The sequence below is a fragment of the Anthonomus grandis genome, chromosome 1, assembly GCF_022605725.1.
Source record: "Anthonomus grandis grandis chromosome 1, icAntGran1.3, whole genome shotgun sequence".
In the NCBI taxonomy this organism is placed as follows: Eukaryota; Metazoa; Arthropoda; class Insecta; order Coleoptera; family Curculionidae; genus Anthonomus; species Anthonomus grandis.
Window position 1 is genome coordinate 32,771,309 of NC_065546.1, and position 27,786 is coordinate 32,799,094.

The following is a 27,786-nucleotide window of genomic DNA, read 5'->3' on the forward strand; positions in this document are numbered from 1 at the left end:
GAGGGCATTCATGGCTTGTTCATCATCCATTTCATCTTCACTGTTTTCATCAGATAATGTCATGTTGTAGTCTGGATCATCACTATCAGATAATGGTAACTCTACATTCTCTTCGGGCTGATCTCTAAAATATTCTGTAGACAGACATTCCCCATCTGTATTTAAACATTTTTCTTCTGTAGTATTTAGTGGATTAAAAATGTCATTTATATCGGCATCAATAATATTTCTATTATCAAAACATTGCAGGTCTGTATTGAGGTCGTTAAAAGGTGAAATATTATAACATTCGCTGGGAATATTTACATTTGAATAAATTGTGTCAGGATTTTTACTGGAAACATCCAAGGAACCACATTGTGGGTTAGCAATCACATCGAATTGTACATTCTCAAAAATGAGACCTGTATCCACTATCTCCTCTATATCAATTTCATTAGGAGGTACGTTTTCTTGGTTTTCTACATTATCCAAGATTTCACAAGAGATTCGGTTAACACAAGAAGTTTGTGCATTATCTTTCTGCTTTTGTTCTATTGCCAATTTAAGAATGTTCTGACTTCTGGTTGACATTTTTCTAGAAACAAAGAGCACTGTTAATTACTTTCATGTAGCCCTATAGAGATATCCCACCGTTGACTGGGGGCTAAAAATGCAATTTACAGTGTAATTTTTATTAAATCTCTCTCTGTGATAAAATTACTAAATCAAAATTACAGTAATTGTTGACAAACAGGTAAGCGCATAGGGATACTGAGGCGAGTAGAAGTAATTCTAGTAGCGTGTGTTTGTAAAGTATTAGTACAAACAGGGACGTACCGAAAAGTCCGGTGTTGGGGGGGGAAAGAATTGTATTTTTACCAACTGGGATATTTTTTTAACCAACTTATAAAGTAGAAGGTTAGACAATTAGAGAATTAATTAAGTCAATAAACTCTTTTTGCATATCACTAACAAATAAAAAAATCGGTTCAATTTTCAACTCGTAATATTTATTTTACATTCTAACAAATAAGTATACTGGTTATAGTGCGGTTCTTTCACTGTAAACTTATTCAAAACTTACAACTTATATTAACTAGTATTTACAAATTACTTATGACCTTAAGTCTTCTTTGTTTTAATTTTGCCCATTGGGCTACTAAATTCTTAATATTTAAACGATCTAAAATGTCTCTTTCACTTTTCATAGCCATGATTAGGTCTAGCCGTTCGTTATTCATTTTTGAACGGCTGGCATTTTTTATAAATTTAAGCAGACTAAACTTTCTTTCATTAGTTGCTACCGAATATCCAGCTGTTAGTATAAATCTACAAAACTTAAATGCTATAGGAAAAATCTGTTTATTTTGGGAAGCAATTGTCATCACATCCTGCATGGACTTAACAACTTTTTCTGACTTGCTACATAGTTCAAACAATATTTCTAACTCCGCTTGTAAAGCTAATTCATCAATTTTGTGACTGGGTGGAAATAGTAAGATAGCCTGTTCTATTTGTGTTAAAATTATGTTTTTTTTGTTTAAAGGAAAAGAAAATAAGTTTGTCAATGGTGAGACATTTTGAAGCACAACTGACAAATTTTCATCTAAAAACTTAATTAAAGTATCCAGAACAAGATAAAATTCTTTTCTATAAAACTGCTTATATGGAATATTAACAGAGCTATCCCTATTTGTATCAATTTTTTTTGGAACAAGACGCCTCCTATGATGTTTTCGGAAATCAGTTTCCGGATCAACATTTAATTTTACTGCAAATTGTATGGCACTTTCGATTAAATTATTTACATCCTCTTCACTATTCCGAATATTTCGTAACGAAGTACATGTTAAAGAAATCATATTTACGGCATCAATGATATTCAGATCATCCTGTTCCAGAATTTCTGTGATTATTTTCATTTTATAAAATATATTTTTTAAGAACATTAAACATACTATAAAATCGAAACACAACATTCTTTTATATAAACCCAATGCTTTGGATTTGCTTTTATTGTCTATTGAATAATCATTAGCATTTGAAATATCTTCTAATAGTTGAAGTATTTCCTCGTATGATATGCTAATAGCTTTTAGCGTTTCTGCCCGAGCGGTCCACCTTGTTTTGGATAAGTTTCTTATTAAAATCGAATTTTCCACTTCAGCTAATTTTTCTTTCATTGCAAAAAATCGTTTGGTGCTCGAATTGAAAAAAACGTATAGCTCCTCCAACGTGTTAAACATTTCCGCCACTATAAATGAAGCGTGACAACTATGTTCCAAAGCTGTATTTGTTCTATGGGCTTGACATGGAATGTAAGAAATATTGTGACCCACCAACTCGGACAGCTTTTTTTGCGCACCTTTAAATTTACCAGACATTGAGGCAGCACAGTCATAGGATTGAAAGGCTAAATTGGCTGGCGCAATGTTTTGCTTTATGAATGTATCCAGAATATCTTGTGCGGTGGCTTCCCCAGTTTTATTTTTTGATTCCATAACAGACAGTAGTCTTTCCCTTGGTAAACCATTTTCATCAACTGAACGAACTACAATTGATAGCATTTCTTTGTTTGAAATATCAGGAGTATGATCCGCCATCACTGCATAAAACGGGCATTTTATTACTTCCGAGACAACTTCTTTTTGTATTTCTTTACCCAGTATTTCGATAAACTCATTTTGAGAAGAGGCACCCATGTAACTTACATGGTAAGGACGCAATTTTCTGTCTGCTAGCCATTTTCCAAGAATTGGATTGTGACGGGAAAGCAGCTGCACAATTTGAACAAAATTTCCATCATTTTCGTCGTTTCCTCGAAATGCTAATCCTTGTCGACCCAATGTTTTAGCCACATCAAACAAAATACTGACAACTTCTGTATTTTGACAAAGAATGCGTTCTTCTTCAATTTTCCTAACTCTTTGTTCCTTGTTAATTAAAATATCAATGTTGTTTGCTTTATTAGTAAAATTACCATAATCCCGCAAGGCTTGTTTATGTGAGACGGAACTGAAATGTTGCTGTAACTTCCCTAATTTTTTTGATCCAGAGCTCTTCATTTTTCCCCATGATGAGACTCCATTCTTACTCCAAGCTAACTCGGATTTCTCCCTTCCTACGCCAGTGGGAAATAAAAAACAAACAAAGCAAAAAGCAGCATCCTTGGCTGTGCTATATTCTAAGAAAGGATACTCTTTATACCATCCAGAATTGAAGCGATTTTTACCATCGCTGGGAAACATTCTTAAATTAGGTTGGTGGGGTCCTAATGCAATGAGAAAGTCTCGCTCTTTGTCTGTTTTAATTTCTTGTCTTATGCCGGGGTCATGTAGAATCATCATATTATCTCCAACATGTTTATCTACTTCGTAAATGCTACGCTTCTTCTCTAAAACGGAAACATAAGATTCACACGACACTCGTGTTAATTCACATTTTTCTTTAATGGTATTAGTAATATCCAAAATCTGGATAATGGTAATATATTCATCTATATTACAATCAGTTTGGATATTAGTTAATAAATTCTTAGCATTAGTTAAATGATCTAATAATGAAGCAAAACTGCCAGTGCATTCAAACCAATTATTGTGGTCTACTTCATCTGACACATTATTGTCAAAGTCTTCTTGACTATTTTGGCTTGTGGAAGGCTTTGTTTTATCAAATTCTTCTTCGTTCACGTTAAAATTCAAAGAAATATTCTCCACTAAAAAAGAAAATAGTTTATTTAGGTGAAAAATATAATTTTTAATTTTTATCTAGTAAATACTAATGTTACCTTGTGATGATGCCTTCTCGCTCTGTTCTTGGATGAAGTCATTTTCGGAATTTTTGTCCGAAGGATTCATGAAGAACTTTTGATTTTGATTCACGTATGAGAAATTAGGCACTATTAACTGATCAGCTAAGTTATCCATCGAATCACTATTAAGTTGAGTCTTAGAGTTAGAGCTTATGCGGTCTGAAAAATGTTCGTGATCATCTCCTGTTTCTAAAAGATATTGCACATTTTATTATTTTGTGTTGCACTAGACCAATATGTTGGCTAATAAAACATACCATGTTCTGATTCCTGAAATGTGTAGCTTTCAATGTTTTCATTTTCAGGCTCCTCAATTAAAATGTCTTTACTTTGTTCAGCTTCCGGAAAAACGGTAATTAACTGTTTTGGCTTTTTAGTATTTGTTACATCTACAAATCCAAATCAGTAATCAGAAAAAGTTCTTGTGTTCTTTTTCCCTATAACCACTAATAAGGCCGGTTTATACATTACGAATTATCGTACGTTTTATTGGCTAATATAAAATCGAAATACAAAACTAAAGTTTTTACGAAATGTGTAATTTTTTTATTTTATTTGCCGTGAGAAGTACGTTTTGCTATTTACACACTATGTCGTAGCGTGTATAAGCTATACACGTGTACGATAACTCGTAGCGTGTAAACCGGCCTTTAAACGCAAAAACCTATCAAAATATATCTATTATATTCTATATTCAGCTTACCTTTAGATTCTTCTTTGCTCTTTCTTTTATTCACTGCCAATTCAAGTATATTTTCTATCGAACTAGACGATGCTAAAACAATACAATACGTAGGTAATAATTTATCGCGAAATTAAGCTTGCTAATTAAGTATTGTTTATTTTTAATGACTGAATAAATATAATGAATGAATATAAAAATCTAGATAATTTTGTGGTTTTAGCACACCCCTCTTTTAAAAGGGGTGTAAACAATCTTGACTATATCATCTCCTTTACTTTTTACCTCATTACAAGGCCAAACCCGCGATTTAGTTGTATTAGTATGTATTTTTACCTACCTTCGCTAACTTCTTCATTTCGTCTTTTTTTTGCCGCCAAAACAAAAGGATTGTCTGGAGCGCCTACTAGTTTTATTGCTACACATTTTCCGCCGTGCATCTTTTTCTCATGTGTAGGTTTATATTCTTTCACAAACTCTGAACCACACGATAAACACTGAACTCTTATTCTATTCGAACGTACTTTTTTTTCCATCTTAAAACACCAAAACTTATCCAAAACTTCAAAATGTATTTAAAAACTGAATAAGAACAATAATTCACCTGTTTGTTGCCGCCAAAACTAAATTTTTACTTTTGACTTTGACAAGTGACATTTTAGCGGGCAGTGCGCATTGATTTTAATATAGCTAAATGTGCATTCACACTATAAGCGGTAAATCGAATTGCTGCAATGTCGTATAAAATTATTTTGTTTTGAAAGTTAAGGACGTTAAGGTGTATATTTTATTCTTTGCAAGAGAGGATACCTACATTAAAAATTAATAGGGCTTTTACCAAAAAGTCTTCAGTTGTAACTTGATATAAATCAAGGATCAAGGTCTAGAATTTCATGTTAATGTTTGTAAGCGATATGTGCCGATATCATTTTGTTTATCGGGCCGCGACGTCCCAGAAATATTAAGAATAACACCGAGTCAACGATTTATTGACAGACATTATTGTATTTGGTAAAATTAGTTTTAAGAAAATGCTTATGTTAAGGTTTTTAAAAAATAGGTTATCACATAATGTTTTTATAAAAGTGTGTCATTAGTCTGGTTTGAAAACTTGAGTTTTTTAATTTACCAACTCTGGGAAATTTTTACCAACTGCACATTCTCATTGGGGGGGGAGCCTCCCCCCCTCCCCCCCCCTATGCAGCGGTCCCTGAGTACAAAAACCTAAACGTGCCACTGGAATTACGTCTACTCGTCGTAGCTTCCCTATGCGCTCATCTTTTAGTCGAGAATTACCATCAGTAACAGGTCGCAATGTATAATAATTGCTGAAACGAAATCGAATTTCGGTTAACTTTCATAAAAAAAACAACTTTTGAATACGCACTTTTACTAAAAAAATATGAAACAAAGTTTAAAGGCACCTATTATTACGTCCTCTCAGATTTAATAGCAGTTTAATTATTCAGCCAAAATTTAAAGATAATATAATAAGACGTATCCCAAAAAATTACACTATAAACTTTTCATGCAATAGGACGTATCCGCAAAATGGTAATAACAAAATGGTAATAATAACTTACCTGTAGATTATTTTATGAGAGATTTATGTTTATTTCACTGTTATCTCACTTCTATATCGTTAATAATACTAATAATAGTGTTTTTAAATTATAAATAACAAAAATAACACCTTAAAACTCAATTTACTTTGGTGGTATAGAGCGGCGTGGATGCTGCATAAGAGAACTGTGGTTTACGCGTTATTGCAACTAGAAATATTTCGCGTGCGTTACGTCAAATTACTACACAACATAATTTTAGATTCTAGCTTTCCAGAGGCTTACGCGGTTTTGTGGGTAGATGTCAAATATGTTTGTTTACATAGTAAACGGATTTTTGAAAATTTGTGGGTTACGTCCTATTACAAATAAGCCATCGATATTAGATGATTGTAGTCTCGAGCTTATTTCGCTCTCTTACCGCCATCTATATGTCGAGGAGTATAAGCTTTTTTAGTGCTCCGTAAATCGCACAAGCTTTCAAGGTCCTGCCTCAATCTCGCTCTCTTACATCATCAGTCATACAGACGACAATTGGCGGGAGATTCAAACTTTTAAAAATAATACTTCAATTCTTAACATGAATGATTAAAAATAAGTGCTAGTTAGTTTAATATAATTTTTTATTAAAAAAAAACAAATTGTGTGACGTAATCTCAAAAATCGAGTGTCAAATGTGTAGTTGTCTAAAATCCATCCTGAATAGTATGGCGCGAAATTTGAATGTGGATGACCAAAGAAAACAGTAAACGGCCGTTTGTCAATAAGGGCTAGTTTATAATGTAATTTGTTTATTAAAAAAAAAAAAAAATTGTGTGAAAACCTCAAAAATCAACTGTCAAATGCGTGGATTGTCTAAAATCCATCCTGAATAGTATAGCGCGAAATTTGAATGTAGATGACCAAAGAAAACAATAAACGGCCGTAAATTTAATGTTAAAATGAACTTTCAAGAAATCGCTGTTCAGCAACACCATCGAAAACTTCCTAATAATAAAATAAATTAGGTTAGGTCGAGGTCGGAGCATATATGGGAGCGGAGGGAAGCGAGAGAGAGAGACCTTCCTCCGTGGTGCCTCGTGCCCGTCGTTCTTTTTCATATTTTTTTCAAATCCGCGTACACGTAAATTTGGCAACGGGGAGCAACATTTAATGATCAAAAACTGGTTTCTATTGCACACTTTCCAATGCCGTAAACGGCCGATCGGGACCGAGCAGCACACTCGAACTTCGCGACGGTGAAGAGCGAGAGAAGGAAGGCGGGCGAATAGAACAGAGCGAGACGACGCGCCGTGCTGCCACGTAATTGCCGATCGATAAACAAATCCGCGGTGTCCGCAGATCCAAGTATTTTAACGCCAAATTTAATAATAATTGTGATATTTAGTATTCTCATTTTTGTTAAGTGTGATAAAATACATTATTAACTTTTTTCTTGTTAAGGTTTAAGACTACTTTGGATTATAGGAACCAAGTTTAAGTGCGCATTAAATTTATTGTATGAGTCTATGTGTGAAGTTGTTCGTGAGCCAAGTTTCGATGTCCCCCTCTTCTTATTCATGTATCGCTAAACATTAGTTGAATCCGTGACGTCCAAGTTTGTATGTAAGTTTTGTTTATTTTATTTATTTTTTCATAATTATTTTCAGACCATCAATGTTTACGGTTTCTTTATCACGCTCTGATTAAACGGCGGACTGCTTCCATTATTGTATGTACCTATCTCTCTCACACTCTTGTCCCCCCGTGTAGGTATTTTGACTGTTACCGAGCTTGTTTTTTTTATTTCCCGTTTTATTTTTATAAACATTTTTGCTTAGCACTGTTGTATACTCGACCCGATCCTTATTTCATTTCTATTATTAAACATTCCGTTTTGTCAAAAATTATTAGGTGTGTAGGTGTCGTTCGGGGAGTTTTATCTCTGGTCCGTTAATTTAACGTTATCACGAAGTCATTCTTTTGTTTTCTGTGGAAAATCTAATACTATACAGGGTCACCCACAACTAACTTCAAACATACCTACATATTGTCATTTATTCTGAGGTATTTTTGAAAATGTTCGAACCTCGCCCCATACAGGGTGTCCCACAATCAACATGACAGGCTGTAACTTTTTTATTTTTAAATTAAATTTTTTTTTTAAATTTAAAATATCCTTTAAATAACTCTAGACAAAAAATCCATTAGGGTCATATCTGGAGAGTGGGCTGGCCACCTAATAGGAACCCTATTTCCAATCCACATTTGAGGAATTTCTAAATAATAAAGTTGGGCATTATAGAGTGGAGCACCCTTTTGTTGCCAATTCATTATATTGCACTCTTAAATAGGCATGCCTTTTAATAGTTCACACACTGAATTTTGAAGCAAATTTAAATACCACTCTGAAGTTAATGTACCTTCATAAAAGTATGGTCCAATAAACTGTCCATTAAATCCACTGACCCACATGTTTATGCCAATTATAGTTTGAAAATTAGTTTTCATTATCCATCAGGGATTGTTTTCAGACCAGTAATGTGCATTATGTCTATTAACTAACCCATGATTATGGAATCTACTGAGTCCAACAGATTTGAATTGAAATGAAAAGAAATCTCATCAAATACCAATAACTTGAAAATTTGCCAAGGTTTTTAACAAAGGCATCAGTGAAATAATAAGAAAATCAATAAAAGACATTATGTGCCTTATGTTGATGTTAATACATGATTTTTTTATGAAATTGAATTAATAATTTTACAAGCATTCCAAACATTAGAAGAAATAATGGTGGTGCCATTTGAAAAAAAAAAAAGTTGTGGTGGTTTTTAGGGCTGAATTTATCGGGGGTAGTTTTTTTAAAGTAATTTTGGGTAGTGGTCCTATAACTAATTTTTTCAAATTCAAATATGCTTTATTGTTTGAACAAAATATTGTTATAAACAAAGCTTCACCTAATCCTAAAGAGACAGAGTTACAAGGTTAAAATTATATTTAAAAATACAAGTTACAATGACGAAACAAGTTAAACAGTTAAAGTTTAAATTTTTTTTTTTTTTTTTTTAATTAATAAAATCAACTATATCTAACTTTTCTTAAATAAGTACAGTTCAACGTTTAGGGATAAAAAAAAGAAAAACATTTAAAACAAACAGGTTAAGAAAAGAGCTAGGTCTCCCTTAATTAATTAAAATCTGATTGTCGTTGAAATATTCAGCCCCAGAGTAATAAACTCGACCACTCAGAAATCTCCTCAAGAGAAACTTAAATTTGATCAGAGATTTTGCCCCTCTAATGTTCTCTGGTAGGTGGTTAAAGATTTTTTATTTATTTATTTATTTATTTATTAACGGAATCCATTTACAAAAGTATTACATAGCATACCCATACAAACATATATATTCAGAAACATTATATACAAAACTATCTATAAATTAGTGTAAGATGTAGATGAGTTAATTAATTAAAGCCCCTATGAAATAATATTCTTTAACTGCCCCTTAAAAGATGTTATCCTAGAGTCAAAAAAGTTTATCTGTCCTGACAGACTATTAGCACTTCGAGCCGTTCGTGTAATTGGCTCATTAATACCATAATTGGTATGGTGGAATGGGACTGAAAATATTTCTGATTGTCTATTCAATCTGGAAGGCACCCTAAGTTTAAAAAGAGACAATAACTCGGGACAATCTATAGTAGCATTTAAAACCTTATGCATAAAACATAAGTCGAGTAATGTTCTTCGTGACTCCAATGTGGGTAAGTTCAGGTTATCCCTGACCCACTGATAGTAATACTCCTGTCTCCTGTAACCACATCTAAAAGCCGCCACCCTTAAAAATTTATTTTGAGTTTTTTCAATCTGCTCAATGTAGCAGTTATATGACGGGGACCACACAATTGAGCCATACTCCAAGATGGGCCTAACAAGAGAGCAATAAAGTAATCTAAAAGTAAACAAAGACAAATCAGTTGTAGACCGTTGGATAAAACCCAGCATTTTCATTGCCCTACCAGTCACCTGATTGATGTGACTTTTAAAAGACAACCTGGAGTCAATAAATATTCCTAAGTCAGAAACCTCTGTTTTGACACCAATTGCTACATTATTTATTTTATAAAGAAAAGCAATAGGGTTTCTTTGCTTAGAAAAAGTAATCTTATGGCACTTATTGATATTAAGGGACATTCTATTCAAGTGGCACCAATCAAAGAATAAATTGAGGTCTTTTTGCAGGAGCACAGCATCAGAAAGGGATGTGATAAGCCTAAATAGCTTCACATCATCAGCAAACATTAACACACGACAATTTTCAAGTTTCCAAACTAAATCAATCAAAAAGAGGCAAAACAAAACAGGGCCCGAGTGAGAGCCCTGTGGCACCCCAGATGGTACCAAAATTTCAGAGGAACATGTCCCTCCAAGATTAACAATCTGGGTTCTACCTCTGATGAATCCCGAGATCCACTGAAGAAGAGGCCCCACAATACCTAAAGCCCTAAGCTTCTGCAAGAGTACCCCATGGTTAACTCGATCAAAAGCCTTGGAAAAATCTGTATATATTGAGTCAACCTGAAGTCCCTTCTCCAAGCAGCGGTAGAGGTAGTTGACATACAGCACCAAATTAGCATCAGTAGATCTGCCTTTTATAAATCCAAATTGCTCAGGATTAAATAAAGATTTAAAACTCCAGGCAATCCTATGACTGACCAGGCAGTCAAGCAGCTTTGGCAACTCAGATTGGTTACACACAGCCCGATAATTGGAAATTTCATTTCTACTACCAGATTTAAAAATGGGTTTTAGAAAACTTCTCTTCCAGAGAGTGGGATAAGAACCAGTACCTAGAGATTTGTTAAAAATGAACAGTATTGGTTTCGTAAGAACACAAACACATTTCTTTAGGAAGAATGCCGGAATCCCATCTGGTCCAGAGCAGAGCTTATTCTTAGAGGAAGTAATAACCTCATAAACATCCTGTGTTGACAGAGTTAAAGTGCTCAGACAAATTGATTTATCAAAATCAAAAGATGATATGTCATTGACTTGCTCATCCGAGTAGACCGATGAAAAGTATTCTGCAAACATATCCGCAGTATCCGAGATATTCATACTAATCCTGTTATTGTATGTCATTCTGGAAGGAAGACCAAAACCAGTTCTTTTATTTTGAATATATGACCAGAAGTACCTTGGATTGCCAGCGAGATTCATTTCCACCTTATTAATGTATTGTTGATAGCACAACTCTCTTAAGTACTCACATTGTTGTCTCAACAATACAAATTCATCATAATCCTGCTGTTGACCACTAATTTTAAACTTTTTGTGAATTTGTTTCTTTCTTATGATCAAACTGCGAAGCTCTGAAGAAAACCAAGATGGAAAAGAAGAACTTTTGTACCTCTTTAGAGGAATAAACCTTTCCATTGAGGAGTAGATCACATTATAGAAAATTGAAACTATGACATCAATAGATGTCTCTCCCAAAAACAATTGATTCCAGTCTATCCCAGCAAGACAATCATTAATTGCTATGTAATCTCCCTTACCAAAATCATAAAAATATTCCTCATATATCATATCATCAGAATTTTCTGCACAACAAAGGTCGAAACTAATTGCTGTATGGTGCAAGCTATTCTCAAAAATTTTGTCTATTGCACGTTCAACACTAATTAAATCTGAGCTACTAAATACGAGATCCAAGGCAACCCCGTTGGTATTTAGAACCCCATTTACCTGGAAAAAGTTATAGAAGCTAAAGCAGTTGGCCAGAGAAAGCACAGACTCTCTGTCACTCTCCAGACAACCACCAACCACCAAACCGAGATCATCATTCTCCCATCTAGCATGTGGTAAATTGTAGTCACCTGCCAAGACAAACAAACTACTTGAATATCTACTATATACATATTCAACGGATTCACAATGGCTTAAATAGGCTTGAAGTGGAGATGGAGATGGTATATAAATGCAACCAACAACAAAGCTTTGATTGTCTATTGTAAAAGTCAAATAGATCTGATAAATATCCACATCAACAAGTGGGATACCAATTCTATGTGTACATAAACTCTTCTTAGCCGCAATCAATACACCACCTCCACGAGCCTTGGTAGTATTCGTACCCATTTGACGATCATATCTATATAAATCATAGTTTGATACACCAATTTCAGCATCTGAATATTCAGATGTTAACCAAGTCTCTGCAATCATAACAATATCATAGCAGCAGCAACTAAGTGCCTGCTGAAAATCTTTTATTTTAGTTCTCATACCACCTGTATTAGCATAATACACACAAACACCTGAACCAGAAGGGCCATCGCGCACTAAACTATGGTCTGATTCATTTGATTTTGATGAAAATTTATCTTGCGTTTATTATTTAACCAAAATTTTCGCAAGATAACCCCTCTAGGCCAGTTATCCGGCCTTAAAAAATCATCCCTACAATCGCCGTTGATGCTTATCTTAAAAGAAATAGTCTCACCCTTAACTGGCAACAATTCTACTTTAAGGTCTCTAATCTGAGGGCACCGCTTTTTAATGTGCTCTTCAATAAAACCAGGGGTCACTCCCATTTTAACACGTCCCAGATAAAAATATTCCCTATTTACTGAACCTGCGAAATTTTCATCACCTCGAAAGTCCGCTTCTCCTAAAACCAGATTCCGATTACGATTTGTATTTGTACGTTTTCGATTTTGTCCCAAAGTAAATCCCTGTTGCAGATGGTCGCCCCCAACATCCGTTGTTCCAGAGTTCCCAGTCCCAGCTGATTCATTGTTTATGTTTACCTTGTCATTGTCTGAGTGACTGTCTGAGTGACGTTTCTCCGCCGTTGCTCTTTTAGGAAACAAAGAAGAAGAGGAAGTTTTAGCGGCATCTACCTGTTTCACTCTACTTTGAACAGCTGATTCAAAGATATTTCTGCTGTTGGATTGTTGCGGAAACGGTAGCGGCGGTGTCACGTTGTCAGGAACTGCCTGGGTATTTAGGTTGTCATTTTTATTCTGCAGCAAGAATCTTACTAGGTCCTTGTTACTATCGATGACATTCTTGGCCCAGTTTTCCAGTTTGTTTTGAAGGCGTTCTTCTATACCTTCCAAAGATTCATTTATAAGGCATTTAGAAGTATTAATCAAACTATTTGTTAACTGTGTGGACACACCAGAATTACTAGGTTCTTTAGAATTCTCCAAATTGCCTCCAGAAGTGAACTTAGTGAAGTTATCTATGCAATCCTTGCACCATATCAAGACGGTTCTAGTTTTAGCGATTGCGCATCTAATCTCTTGTGATGATATCTTACTACAATCCCTACAATATATATATACCTTCATATTTATATATTTTATATTTTATACCTTCATAAAAAATTGATCTCTTTACCAAGGCAGATGTTGGAATGGGAAGCCGCAAATTATTCCGCTGGCGAGTGACATATCGTGGATTCTGTAGGACAAACCTGTATTGATGGGAGAAAATAAGGCATGCCACCTCCTGTATGTATAGGCAGTAGAGTGTAAGAATGCCCTCCCTGATAAAATATGGTCGGCATGATTCCCTAGGTGATATCCCGCATATATAACGTACAGCACGTTTCTGTAGAACAAACAACATCTGTAGAAGATAGTTGCTTGCACTACCCCAAAAGCAGACACCATACCTGAGATGGGACTCAATCAGGGAAAAGTACACGTCTCTCCCAGTCCCCATGCCAAGCTCCCGACAGGCCACCCTAACAGCAAAACAACCCGCAGAAACCCTATTGCTGAGACTCCGTATATGGTCCTCAAACTTAAGTTCTTTGTCAATCACCAGACCCAAAAACTTATTGTTAGAATAAGGCGGGACAGGGCAGTTAGCAATAAGAATATTATCAAGACTACGGTTATTTGTAAAACAAATTAGTTTAGTATTCTCTGGATTTAATGATAGTAAATTTTCCCTGAACCACTCATATATAAGTTGAAGATCAGCCAACATGGCTATTCTCAAAGAGTCCGTATCATAACTATTAAAAATACATTTTCTTAAAAAAAATTATATTTAAAAATAAAAAAAGTTTCAGCCTGACATTGGTTGTGGGACTGTATACTGGTATATCATCTAATTTCTTAAATAAAGGAAAGGATCTACAGATCTAAAATATCTGTAATTTATTATTTTGGGTAAAAAATTGTACAGTGTTGTATTATAATATATGCTCCCAAAACTAACCTCAAACATGGCATTAATGGCTTTCTTGACGTTATGTCTAATTCATGCATGGCCTACTATTGTCATTTATTCTGGAATATTTTGTTCAAGTCTCGCCCTACATACAGGGAATATATATCACTTAATTTCTCAAATAAAGATCGGGATAAATATCTTTAATTTACCATTTTCTGCAGAAAAATACAATATTCAGGATAGTATTATAATATACAAACAAGACTAACCTGAAACGTCACATTAAGGACTCTCTTAACGTCATAGTGTTGAGTCACGCCCTATATACAGGGTGTGTATATCATTTGTGACCATCATTATGTACCATTTTATAGGATCTATATAAATATCTTTAATTTACTGTTTTCCATAAAAAATTTTAATATACAAGGTGTATTTATTTTTATTTATTTATTTATTTATTAAAAGTTCAAACAGCTACAAGGCCACTTATAATAATAATAATAATAATAAGCTTTATTTCCAACAGGTTACAAATACCCAGAAATAATATAAATGTACAAGTACAAATGCATGAAGTATAAAAGAATTGCTATATAATAAAAAAGTAGTGAGTTTGAGCCACTTACAGATACTAACTGAACAATTAAAAAGTATTGTAATAAATAATAAAAGGAAATACAAAAATGAACAAATACCCAACACATCACTTCAATCACATCCTTTTATTTTTGGGGGCTTATATGCAACATTAATAAAGCAAAGAGTTTTCCACTTGCTGATGATTTCAAAAGTTTCTTACAGATTGATTTTATTGAAGACTGTCACAACTTACAAAATGATTTCTCTGATATTGCTAACTGGTGTGACATTCATAGCTTTAAATTAAATGTCAGTAAGTGTGCTTGCATATCATTTACCCTCAATAGTAGCCCTATAGCGTTCAGTTATGTATTAAATGATGTGGAACTAGAAAGAGTAACCGAACAAAAGGACTTATGAGGTAGACTACTACTTAGCAGTTATTTTTGATAGTAATTTATGTTTTTCTTCCCACATTTTGTCCAAGGTTGACAGTGTCCAAAAGATTTCCGGCTTTATTGCTAGAAACAACAAGGAGCTTAGCATTGATGTCAGCCTCCATCTTTTTGATAGCTTGGTGCTGCCAATTCTGGAGTATAACTCCATCATACAGTCTCCCCTATATAACATTTGGATAACTTCAGATATAGATATTGATTTGACTAGCCTCAATCAATTTATGACACTTATCATGACTTAATCAACTTAAATCAACATAACATTCTGTTTCTCTTACATTTTTTTTGTTTTTGTTTTAACTTTAAGTACTTAATTCTAATCATTGTTACCTTATTATTTTAATATGTGTTATTTAGATGTCAGATATGACTTAGTTGGTACATTTTACTTTAGTGTGCTTAGTATACTTTATATTACTTAGTATTTAGGTTGGTATCTGTAAGTAGCTTTTGGCTGTTGTTACTGTTATTAAATAAATAAATAAATCACTGATCAGTTCAGTCCTGTTTTAGTTTATTTAGTATTATTTTTTTAAACTGATTCAGACTAGTTGAATCAATGTCAACATCAGAAGCATATAAGTTAAAATAATCACAAAGTTTATTAGTCAAGTCAAGTCAAAGTCAAAAAAAGCTTATTATCATAAGATATGGATCTTCTTGACAAAGCTAATATAATATATATAATATATATATTATCTTTGCTTTTGTAAAACTTTGTTTTCGAGAAGTTTTGCAATAGAAGGTCGGAATCACACCAGGACTTAAGCTTTTGAAGATCTGTGAGAATAGCTTCTTTAAGGCTTAGTTGATCAGAGCAATGCCATAAAATTGTGGTGTCGTCTGCAAATAAAGTGAACTTTCCAATTATTTCAAGTGATGTTATATCATTATTAATTTTATAAAGAGTAAAAATAGTATGGGGCCCAAGACTGACCCCTGAGGAACACCCAAATATTTTCTGATATTTCAGATGTAGAAAATCCAATCAAAACCTTCTGGCTACGGCCAGTCAAATACGACTCAAACCAAGAATGGGACACTCCCATAAATGGGAGAATTTTTATTAAGGTTGGTTTATGGATAAGGTAGATAAATAACTAATGGATGGCGAGTGTTAATTTTGTTTAAAGCAAAAGGTAACTGACTAAGAATCTCAGGACATTCTATTTTGTTTACAGAGAGACAGGCTATCAAAAGCCTGCAACAAATAATCATTAGCACAGCCTCTCTGGGGATATATACCAAATTTCCTAAAATACATGCACTTCAGGAACCTTCCCTGAACACCTTCAATCATTGCCACCCAGATACTGTACTGGGGGGACCAAATAATGGACTGATATTCCAAGATTGGCAAAACTAAGTTATCAAAAAGATGGAGAATCACTTTAACACTTAACAAGAAAAGGATCTATAAATATCCTTCATTATTGTTTTCCAAAAAAATATGAAGTACATGCAGGGTGGTTTTATAATATATATAAAAAACTAACCTTAAACATTATATTAAAGGCTCTCTTGACGTAATTCCCTATTAATGCAAGGCCTACTGTATTTAGGGTATGTAAAAAATATAATTTAATTGTAAATTTTCCAAATAGCGACAGAAATGTATCAATATTCTTGGAATATATGTAAATGGAATAAACCTTTCGAAGGTATAGTGTCTAGCATATTCACAGATTTAAGAAACCATTATGGAGAATATATTTTTTATTTATATTCTAGAATGTTCTAGTAAAATGCTCTTAATTATTATTCTTAAAATTATATTTTTGACAATTTATGAAATAATTATAAATTTCATAAAATTTGTCTGGTCATAGTGACTATGTAAATATTTATTTTAGAACATTTAGGAATATTATGTTTCAATACCTAAAGAATATTCATTAAGTTATTTGAATACTATCTGGATCTTTGTTGTATATTTAGTATCTTAATCTGTTTAGATTTATATCAGAAGAAATATTCCTCCTTGTCTGGGAACACCTATATACACTCGAAATAATGGTTCTTATTATTCTAGTATGATATAGAATATTCTGGTAAGATGCATTATGCAAGATTTATTCTTACATTTAGCCAGATATTTTTGACATAATAATGAATTAAAACTCTATACAGAACATTTGATAAGAACTCCTGAAAGATATGAAATATTTATTTCTTTATTTCATACAAAAATAATATTAGAATTACAAATAATATATGTATCAAGATAGAACCTCAGAAGCCTATTTAATACAAACAATCATGAACAAAGCTAAAAACTTCACAAACAAAAATAACCTAATACTACACAAGGAACATAGGTTAAAGTCTAAAATTTACAATTTTGGATCGGAATGATGGTAAACCTCTGGAAAATTGATCCAAACTTTCCATTGAAAAATTAAAGGCGAAATCTTACTGAGTGGAAAAAAACCAATAGTTGGCTGAATGAAAAGGTAAACAAAACATAGGGGAATTGACCCTTCTTTCACAGGTGTTCAAGGGAACTTCCATGAAAGTAGGACAGTGATATAAACCATTCAAGATCTTACAAAATGTTGAATGCCAAATTTCAAGATTAGGGATATTAAACTGAATACTAAGCATTGTAGTTCATGTAATAATTGAAATTGAAAAATATGAACTTTAAATAAGGGATCCTATTATAATAGGGGGCTCAACATTACAGATGGAAGATGCACAAGCAAGGAATGACCAAAGACCGATAAAATTATTTAAAACAGAAAGATGTACACTATTTCTAAATTGAATTTCAAAGAATATTCAAAATAGAAATTATTTTAATATGTTAGGCATGTTTGAATAATTACATGCACATAATTATCCCAATGGCACGAGTATTTATTTTAGTATTATTTATTTATATTTAGTAGTCAAAAATTGGCATTAATTTATTAATTGAGACTTGCCACTCTTAATTAAATATGGTAAACCAGTATGGTGAGTAAAAAGATACAGCTAACTTTTTTTATACTATTTATTTTTAAAAAAATTACACTCTTTTCACCAAAAATGCCGACTTCATTCTACAAATATTGATTTTCCGTATCAAAGTCCCTGTTTGTTTTGCTTTTGATAAAAACATTCAAGTAAAACACTCGAAAACTTGTATGCAGCACCTTTATAATAATAATACTTAATCAGAAAATGAAGCCCCCTCCTAATGATAAGATAAGGCTTTTCATTATTTTAGTGCGAAGTAAACTGATACATATATTTTTAGACCATTTATCAACATGTAATTCCAAACATAATAAATAATTATCTTATTAATTTGTTATTAAACCCTGTCTTTTCGATTATTATTTATTTTAAATAATGTGGATCAGATCTGTTGCTATGCACCTTCTACATATAAATTAATTGTAATTCATAAGCTGCCCATAATCATAAAATATTTATGTCCCCATAAATATGTATGTAATTGGAAAATAGAAATTTTTAAGAATGATGCATGGAACTTACTGTTCTAAATATATAAAAAATTACGTTTGCCGTACTCGGGAGCCATATTAACTGTAGGTAATATTTACTTTGAATGTTTTAGTATAATACTCTATCTATTTAGTTTTTGATAATAATGCTGTAAGGGTATAATTTCTCGGAAATAGTGCATGAAAATCAATATTTGATATACAATATGGCCCGTTTAAGATAGGTTTTTTTCAGAATCCTCAGGGTAACTGAATGAAAAAAATTTAACAACATTTGGAACAACATATTGTGCAATTTTATGTATGACACTGCTTCTTATTATTTACATTAAATTTTATCATGCCAGGCAAACAATATTTATAAGGATAAAACCATGTTTTATTCATCTTCATTTCCATACTGCGACCTCTATTGTTTCAGTTAGGGCGAATTAAGTCCTGTCAAAATGGAATTACAATTTTCAATAAGCTATTTATATAGAAACTGCCAATATGGACTGGCCTTATTCCAGTTAAATGAATTTGTTAGACATTCAATATACACATACAGTGTGTCCAAGATAAGGATGTCTATCATGGGGATCTCGGCAGCTATAGGAGATACGAGGTTGATTAAATTAGAGAAAAGTTGCGCATTTTAGCGACTTTATAGAGCCTAACAATACGCCGCTTAGAAAGTTTTAAAATTTTGAGTAGTTAAAAATAGGAGATATTCGAGAAAAACCGAAATTTGCCGATTTCGTTTTTATTATTTCATCAACTTAATTTTTTTATATGGCGCGTAAAAAAAGTACACCCTGTATAAAATAGAATATTTTAGTACGATTATAACGATGTATGACACAATATGTTTCCACAATATTTAAATGTTAAAAATTGGATTTGCACAGCCTACTATACATCAAAACTATCAGAATTTAATAAAAAATCATTTTTTACAATTTAAATATTATAGAAACATATTGTGTCAGACATCGTTGTAATCGTAAAAAAATATGCTATTTTATACAGGGTGTACTTTTTTTACGCGGCATATAAAAAAATTAAATTGATAATGGTTTCTTCGAAACGAAACGTCGTACAAAAAATCTCGCAATGTTATTTTTTAGAGCTTGAAAAGTGGCCATGAGAAAGTGTATTTTGTTTTTTCATATCCCTTCAAATAACGCCAGAAAAAAATAAAAACGAAATCGGCAAATTTCGGTTTTTCTCGAATGTCTCCGGAACTATTCAAAATTTTAAAACTTTCAAAACGGCGTATTGTTAGGCTCTAAAATGCGCAACTTTTCTCTAATCTAATTAACCTCGTGTCTCCTATAGCTGCCGAGATCCCCATGATAGACATCCTTATCTTGGACACACTGTATAATATTACATAGACTAAAATAATTACACTATCTACATTCCATAGTTTAACTTATATGTATGGCCTAATTAAAGGAGTCATATTTTAGATTCTATGACAGCATCATGATGTAGTAATCCAAGATAAAAATGTGATTATGAGGTAACATTTTCTGAAAAATAACTTGATTTTACTAAAATATTCTTTATAAGTATACTGTGCCAACAAAACTTCACTATATAAATATTCATGTATCATGGAGGTAACACATATGTATGCCTTACTGGTGAACCATAAATCTGCATAAACAGTGTTATTAATGGGACTTGTGTTTCTATTTTTATTTAAATTATAAAGAGGCATTATGCCAATATATTTGAATTATTATTGATTTAATTATTATTATTATTAATTAAATCATTCATCCAATTTTTGGTGAATTTGTCAGGAATAAATCTAAGGCCCTAATTGAGAGATTTTTTTGTTTTTTATGGACAGATGCTTTGAATGATTTAGACAATCGGACCACTCTGTTGATATGTATTCTATTTACCCCTTGTCACATACATTTACCAAAAGAAAAACAAGAAAAAGTCTCCTTACAGATGATTTATTGTGTATGGTGTTTAACAGTGTACCATCTTTGCCGCCTTGGAGGCAGTGTGTCGTAAAATTTTTAAAAAAATTCCTTCTTTGTAACTTCATGCCCTGTCATTTTCAATTGGGCAAAAAATGTTGCAATTGGCGCTTGGGAGAACTAGGTTAAAGGGAGGAAATACTCACATTTCCTTTTCCCCATATTCTGGAGAACCTGTAGATGTAACTGCCGCCCTCCAAAAAAAATGCTCGGACCCGTCGATTTTTGTTTTGAGGAGCATACATTTTGTACACTTGATAAGCATATTTCAACAGGAATGACAGTAGAGGCCTCAAACTTGGCAGTTGTATGCAAGGTCAAAAGATCTTCCAAATAGGGTATCAACTGATTTTTTATTTACTTAACATTTTGGGGATGAATTTCACCCTTGCTTAAGGCGTGAATAGTGGTGAATCTGTCTTTAATCCAGTATTTTAAATTATTTTATTATGTATTATTTTTGTAACTAACTTACACAAACTACAAACTGTTCATATAATTTTTTTTATTTCTCAGATTTTGTTTTTGGATATTGGGCAATTTATTTTTTATAATTAAATATTTTTGTGATTCTGACGTGAATAAATGTTTTAAATGAGGTCCTCTAAGGGAAGCTGAATTTTTTAAATTGCAGATTTTCTTCTTCAGTGGATATCTGGTTTGTTGGAGGGAAAACTTAAGTGGTTAATCTTGCAGGTTCATTACCTGATGTAATATGTGTGCCATAAGAGGTACCACAAGGTTTCTAGTGTGGCCATGTTTTATCTTGCCTCTTATTAATTGATTTGGCAAAAAATTCCTGTGTTTTGATGTTTGTGGAAGTCTTTTAATTATGCCGATTTTCTACAAAAAGACTTAATAGTAATAAATTGCATGAAATTACTTTTTCAAGGCAGAGAAAACCTATAAATTTCATTTACTCAATGAATAATCTTTTAATTGGCCAGAAGTTTCAGATTTGGGAACCTGGTTGGATTAAAAATTATCATTTGAGGGCCACATTAATCATGTAACAAAGAGGGCAATGAAGGTGCTTCATTTTACTTAGAGGTCAAGTGTTGACTTGTCTATGCTTACTTTCAGAATACTGTATTGCTTCTATCTTGGTACTAACAGTTGTTAATTGAGCAGCTGGAAAAAGTCCGGAATAAATTTTTGAGAATTGCTGTATTTAGAAGTGGATATTACAGGATTGTTCTTTTCTCAATCATGATCTTGTTAGGGATTTGTGGTGAAGAATAATTCTCATCTATTCTAATAATTTTCATCTACTACCTGCAAAAAGTTTGCTTAAATATTAAAAACTTAATATTTAAGCAACATAATGACTTTAATTTAGTCAGTATGTTAATTCATTTAAATTTAAAGAAGACTACATTGTTGAGATTTTCGAATTTTTTTGATGTTCTTGAGTTAATTTTTTCCAATTTTAATGGAGCTGCTGCAATCTAAAAAAAAAAGCTAAAAATACTTTTGTCAAAAATAATAGTCAAATTTCAGAGTGACAATGACGTAAAAAGCAAATAAGTCATAACTCAACAACTTTTTGGAGGAATAAGGACATAAAATACAGTTATGTCTAAATATTGCAAAAAACCCAAGAATGATGTTTGGAATAACAATGACTTAAAATAGACTTACGTCGTTATTTCTTCAAATTTTCACATAAAAATCTTAAACTTTCCTATCATTTTTATACAAATTGCATTTAAGACGTTATTCGTCCGAAAAATCATCGTTTCACTCGATTTTCTTGGCGTTACTGAATAATGTGCCGTTATTAAACCAACTCAATCCTAGTAACATGACAAAATTGTAAATTGACGCAACTGTCATCCTAATCAGGGCAACAGAGCAAAAATATTTAAGCCGATATTTTCCGGTGATGTATTGTACATTTTTTTGAAACACTTGAGTGGCCTAACTCAATTATTTAAAATTTTACATTTAGGTCACTGTTCTGCCGGCACAGCGGTATGGATTTTGATACTTTTCACTAAACTTAGAAGTAACCACGAACTTAATAAATATACCTGGACTGCCAATTCAATGAAAAGTGAATGACCACTACTAGGGGGCCGCCATTTTGCATGATTGCGTCCTTTCGATGTTGGCCACTCTGGCAACTTTAAGTTGTGCTAATTGTAGGGAAACAAAACAATTAAAGTTTCTGAGAGGTTATGCTTACAAATACAAAATAGAAAGTGACATTTAGTTAAGAATTTAAGATATCTTATATCTTATAAATCCTAATACTAATACCATGAAAATGATGATCTTCTTTTAAATTTTTGCTTGTATTTACTGTTGACTTTTACTTATCTTCTATGTACATACAGTGTTTCCACATTAATAGATACAACCATCTATAAAAATCGAAATATAGATGATTTTATGAGGGTTTGTAATTAGCAAGGGTTTATATAAAAATAAACATCTCTATATATTATTCTATCAACACAGACAATTGAATCGGTCATTTGAGAAACAGCACATGTCATATTTTCGGCCATTTTGATTTTATACCGATAATGCAATATTTAAGGGTAAATACATCGTTCCATACAGTAACATCACTTGTCCGATAACATTCGCGCGATTTTATTCTCCTCCTAATATTCGATTCCATTTAGTAACAAGACAAGTCAGTGACATGTGATCTTTCTCAAAGCATTAAAAGTAGTGCTATTTTTTGTTTTGTTGTTTGTTATTGTAAACCATGCCGTCAACAAGTGGTAGTGACTCTGATAGTGCTCCGACTATTTTAACAAACAAGAAGGGTAAAAGAAAGTTATACAAGTGTGAAATAATAAAAAATGCTAGACTAAAGGGTGAAGAATATATTAATTATAAAGGTGCTGTAGTTTCTGCTAAAGAACAGGGTGAAAACTGTGGGTAAGTAACGGGTTTTGAAGGTTAGGTTAGCTTTTGTTAAGTACATTTTTTTTTGTAGATGTAAGTTAAGTGTTATAACCGATGTTCCGAAGGTGACCGTCAGGAGATTCTTCAAAAATTCAGGCTTTTGGCAACCAAGAATGAGCAGGATGCATATTTACAAGCGTTAATGTCTTGCCAAAACGTCAAAGTTAAAAGGCCAAGGAATATAGGGCGAGCTAAACCGAAATCTTACACATTTAAATACTTTTTAACATCCTCATCTGGACGAATCGTGGTGTGCAAAAAGGCTTTTATTAACATTCACGCAATTACACCTGCTAGAGTTCGACGTGTAACTAAGTTACTTGTAGAGGGCAAACATCCTAATGACAAAAGAGGCAAGTGTATTTCTGGAAATGCAATTCCAGGAAATATAGTTTGCCAGATTGAGGATCATATCAGTATCTTTCCTACGAAAATTTCACATTATAGTAGCAAAGAAAGACATTATCTTGACGAGAAACTTAACGTGAAAATTATGTACGATTTATTTAAAATACAGAACCCGTCAACCAAAATAAAATACAAGTTCTACTTGAAAATCTTTGATTTTCCGTCTCTTTTGGACGACCGCAAGTGGACACCTGCTGCAAATGCGAAGAACTAGGTGTCAAAATAAAAAGTCCCTCGCTGAATGATACTGCTAAACGAACCGCTGCTGCGGAATTAATGGTGCATAAACGCAGAGCTAAGAAATTTTATAACAAACTAAAACTCTGTACTGAAATTTCCCAAAATCCCGAAAATGATGATACCGTCATAATAACATTTGATTATATGCAGAACCTTCAATTGCCACTGGTTCCAGTACAAGAAACTTTTTATTTAAGACAGCTTACGCTTAATAAATTTAGCTGGAAAACAGAAAGCCAAGTTCTACCTTTATTATGAGGGTATCGCAAGAAAGCGTCCCAACGAAGTAGCGTCATTTCTTTTGGACTTTTTGCAGAATGAAATTCCAATCGGGACTAAACATCTACATATTTTCTCCGACAGTTGCAGTGGTCAGAATCGAAACCATACTATAATCAGATTTTTAAAGGCGTTGGTGCATACGAAGCCATTCGAAACCATTAACCAGTATTTTCCACAACGAGGACACTCTTCTTTACCAAATGATCGAAATTTTGCAACCATTAAACGAGTGATTAAAAAACATGATAGAATCTACTCAATAATGGAATACGTCGAAATGATGGTTAATTCAACAAAAAAATCTAAATATTTTGCAAAAACTGAAGATATTGCTGATTTTAAAGGTTGGTGGCCAAAGTTCTATAAAAAAAACACTTTGTCCATTGAATCTCTTGGTAGAGGTGTGCTGAGGGACACATTTCAAACTTCACGCATTTTAGATATTCTTCAAATGAACCTGGCGTAGTTGAGGCGTTTAATTTTATAGACGGGTTACAAGCCATAAATTTAGACTTGCCACCTCCAACTTATTACAACTGCCTACCCCTGTGCAACAACCAGCTTATTCACAAGGAAAGGTTCCGATAAATTCAAAAAAACTTGAAGACAGAAAGCGACTTTTTGCATACATTCCAGAAGAACACCACGGCTTTTATACAGATATAATAAATTGGCCGAGAACTGAAAATGAAGACCATTAATTAGTTTTGTTTTTCATTTTATGTTTTTTTGACGTATTATTCAATAAAAATATATCCTTATATTCTGAGTTTTTATGTTCATTTCAGAAACATGACATGTCGCGCATTTTCAAATACCCATATTTTTTTCTAATTTTTCTTTAAGGTTTAAATATTATTGTATTATGTCCGAAATCGAACAAGTTTTTAATGCTAATTATTTAAAAATAATTTTTTAATCCATTCTTTGAGATTTTTAGTTTTTCTTATTTTCTGTAAAATAGTTTAAAAGTGACATGTGCTGTTTCTGAAACGACCGATTCAATTCACAATAATTTGGTTTCGAGAAACAGTGAACAAATTACGTTTAAATAAGGATGGTGATACAATATCCACATATTAAATAGAGGAAACTATATCGCCTGTTGTAGACGATATACCCAACCGCCGTTTACAAATCGCCAAAAACTAGGCAATCCGCTATACTCACTTGCCAAACGTCAGCATTCACGTCAACTTCATTACCGTTATTCAATATATTTTTTATTGGGAACACTGAAAATGTTCAGAGTGACCAACATCAAAAGGACACAATCACTATAAAAATGGCGGCCACCAGGCAGTGGTCATTTTTGGGTATCGTGGCCATATGCATTAACGGTCCAGGTAAAGTCCAGTTCAGAGATCTATTAGAATCTTTGATGTGTCGCAGATGCCGCACTAACTAGTCCGTGCGCCTATGTCATATTTATTGTTGCATGATATATATGTTTAAATGGCAAAATTTTATATTGTCTATCTATGAAATCATTTTAAATATACGTAAAACCCCATGTTTTATACTATTTTTTATATTTCTTTCGAAAATGTCAATTTTTAGAAAGAAAATAATATCACAAGAAAATAATATCAAAAAATTGACCGCGGACTAAAATCCAAGCATCTTACAAAATATTTTAAACACTTCCAGCACTCACAGACTTGTCACCTCTTTTTAGCCAGTCTATTAAACAAAGATAAAACACCTGCGTTCTGACAATTCCTACTTTAGGCTGTCCAAGTGATTGTGTATCTCTCTCTATGCCACTGAATTTAAGAATTACGGGGCCGTACCCAAATAAATTTTTGGACCGTTTTTGTATTATTTTCGTCGTGTTTTTAAAGAGATCTTTACGGATGGGTCTATCGCCTTTAAAATAGTTGTTGGATGGGTCTATCAGCTTTAATAGTTGGGAGGGGGGCCATGTGAGGTTATTATTTGATGTGTTTTGCCGGTTATGCTTTTTACACGTTTATGAAAGTAAAGAATTTAGAGTTTGGCTTGTATTCCTGTAAATTTTTTGCAGTTTTTACTGTGAGGAACAGTGTTTTTTTATTTGTGTTTGTGGATTTGTTTTGGTATTATACCTAAAGACCTTAAAATGTTTCGACCCTGGAAAAATAGGCTTCTAAAAGCCTTTTATTCGATTGAAGACTTTTTTAAGGCTGAGGATGTTGTGTAGTAGATGCTAAGCTTTTAATCTGTTAATTTTAATTTTGAACATACCTTTATGTGTCCCTTTATCTCTGCTACCTTTGTCTACATGCATGTATTTTATTTTATAAAGATTTTGTTTGTAACATTTTCTCTTGCATTTTTTTTTAGGCATTTTATATGTTGTATAAATTTTTTATATTTGTTTTGTAAAATCTGATTTGATTGTATTTATTTTCTGAAGCTTTGTCAATAAAATTCGTGTACATGTACCAAATTTTCGACAATAAAGTACTTGAAAAAAAAAAAAAAAAAAAAAGGAAAATTTGGCAAATGAAGAGGAAAGTGTTTGTGCGGGCTTATGGAGACCGTGGGTGTACAAGAAAGACAATAACATTTGTGATAAAAACAATAAGAGTGATCTGGGCAGTGATTTAGACTTACATAGTTCTGATAGTTCATTTTCTAGTATTGAGGAAGCAAAAAGAAGCAAGGGAAGTAGAATCTACAGAGGAAATCAAGCAGTTTTAAAAGAACAAATTTATCTAAATATCTATAACAATCTAAGGAATGATACTCAGTTCACAAATGATTGTAGTGCTTTGCAAAAAATAGTGTTTTAACAGGGGTTCCCTATAGTACAATATGCCTGTAAAAAAAGGATTAAAGACAGAATAAAAAGGAAAGATGCAGGACAATCAAAGGGACTTGACATGGATATTGCCAAATTGCTAAGGAAAGCTGTGTATTCTAAATACAAAAACAATGAGGTTCTGACCATATAGACACCTTATCGGCAAGGGACAAACATTTCTCAGTCTCAACCTTGCGGAGATACCTGATAAAACTTGGATTTAAGCTTAAGATGGTTAACAAAAGAGCTGCTGTAATGGAATTGTCAGGTGGTGTATAGAATATTTGAGGAAAATTTAAAAAATTTGGGAGGAAGAAAGATCCATATATTATTTAGCCGAAACATGATATGATACATTTATGATTGATGTATGATTTCCATTCTCTGGAAAAAAGTCCCTTTTTTGCCATAGTAAGAAAATCCTATTTTTATTAATTAAACAAGTTTAAAGTTTTGTTTTTT

General features: G+C 32.7%; 2 protein-coding genes and 1 long non-coding RNA gene across 10 annotated transcripts in view; 1 reads left to right on the forward strand and 2 right to left on the reverse strand.

Annotated features, from left to right (window-relative positions):
* The window catches only part of LOC126739667 (protein Gawky), a 112,557-nt gene that overhangs the window by 22,939 nt on the left and 61,832 nt on the right, over positions 1-27,786 (forward strand). For 2 of the 7 annotated variants that reach the window (XM_050445476.1, XM_050445486.1), the window contains exon 1: positions 7,005-7,642. The exons of 1 other annotated variant lie outside the window; for it this stretch is intronic. The gene's annotated coding sequence lies outside the window, so the exon portion shown is untranslated. Of the gene's footprint in view, positions 1-7,002; positions 7,643-27,786 lie in introns of those variants that run through there. 4 more of the 7 variants (XM_050445467.1, XM_050445449.1, XM_050445484.1 and 1 more) reach the window with 4 other exon arrangements.
* On the reverse strand, positions 971-5,332 carry LOC126739733 (uncharacterized). 2 transcript variants are annotated; one of them, XM_050445533.1, is made up of 4 exons: positions 4,497-5,332; positions 4,051-4,182; positions 3,770-3,982; positions 971-3,697 (listed from the first exon to the last, which is right to left on the reverse strand). In XM_050445533.1, the coding sequence occupies exons 3-4, from the start codon at positions 3,906-3,908 to the stop codon at positions 1,086-1,088; spliced, it is 2,751 nt and encodes a 916-aa protein (XP_050301490.1). In that variant the 5' UTR covers positions 3,909-3,982; positions 4,051-4,182; positions 4,497-5,332; the 3' UTR covers positions 971-1,085. The 2 variants fall into 2 exon arrangements, with proteins under 2 accessions (XP_050301490.1, XP_050301497.1); XM_050445540.1 differs by having other exon boundaries at positions 3,770-3,952; positions 4,051-5,332.
* On the reverse strand, positions 21,175-22,170 carry LOC126739894 (uncharacterized). The gene is made up of 3 exons (XR_007661724.1): positions 21,873-22,170; positions 21,762-21,815; positions 21,175-21,527 (listed from the first exon to the last, which is right to left on the reverse strand). It is a non-coding gene; the product is annotated as an uncharacterized LOC126739894 (long non-coding RNA).

Excerpts from the sequence above, each read along its gene's own strand:
- LOC126739733 (XM_050445533.1), bottom strand. The coding sequence starts at position 3,908 with ATGGATAACTTAGCTGATCAGTTAATAGTGCCTAATTTCTCATACGTG. Across the intron at positions 3,698-3,769 it reads CGAGAAGGCATCATCACAAG|TGGAGAATATTTCTTTGAAT; the intron begins GTAACATTAGTA and ends TTTCTTTTTTAG.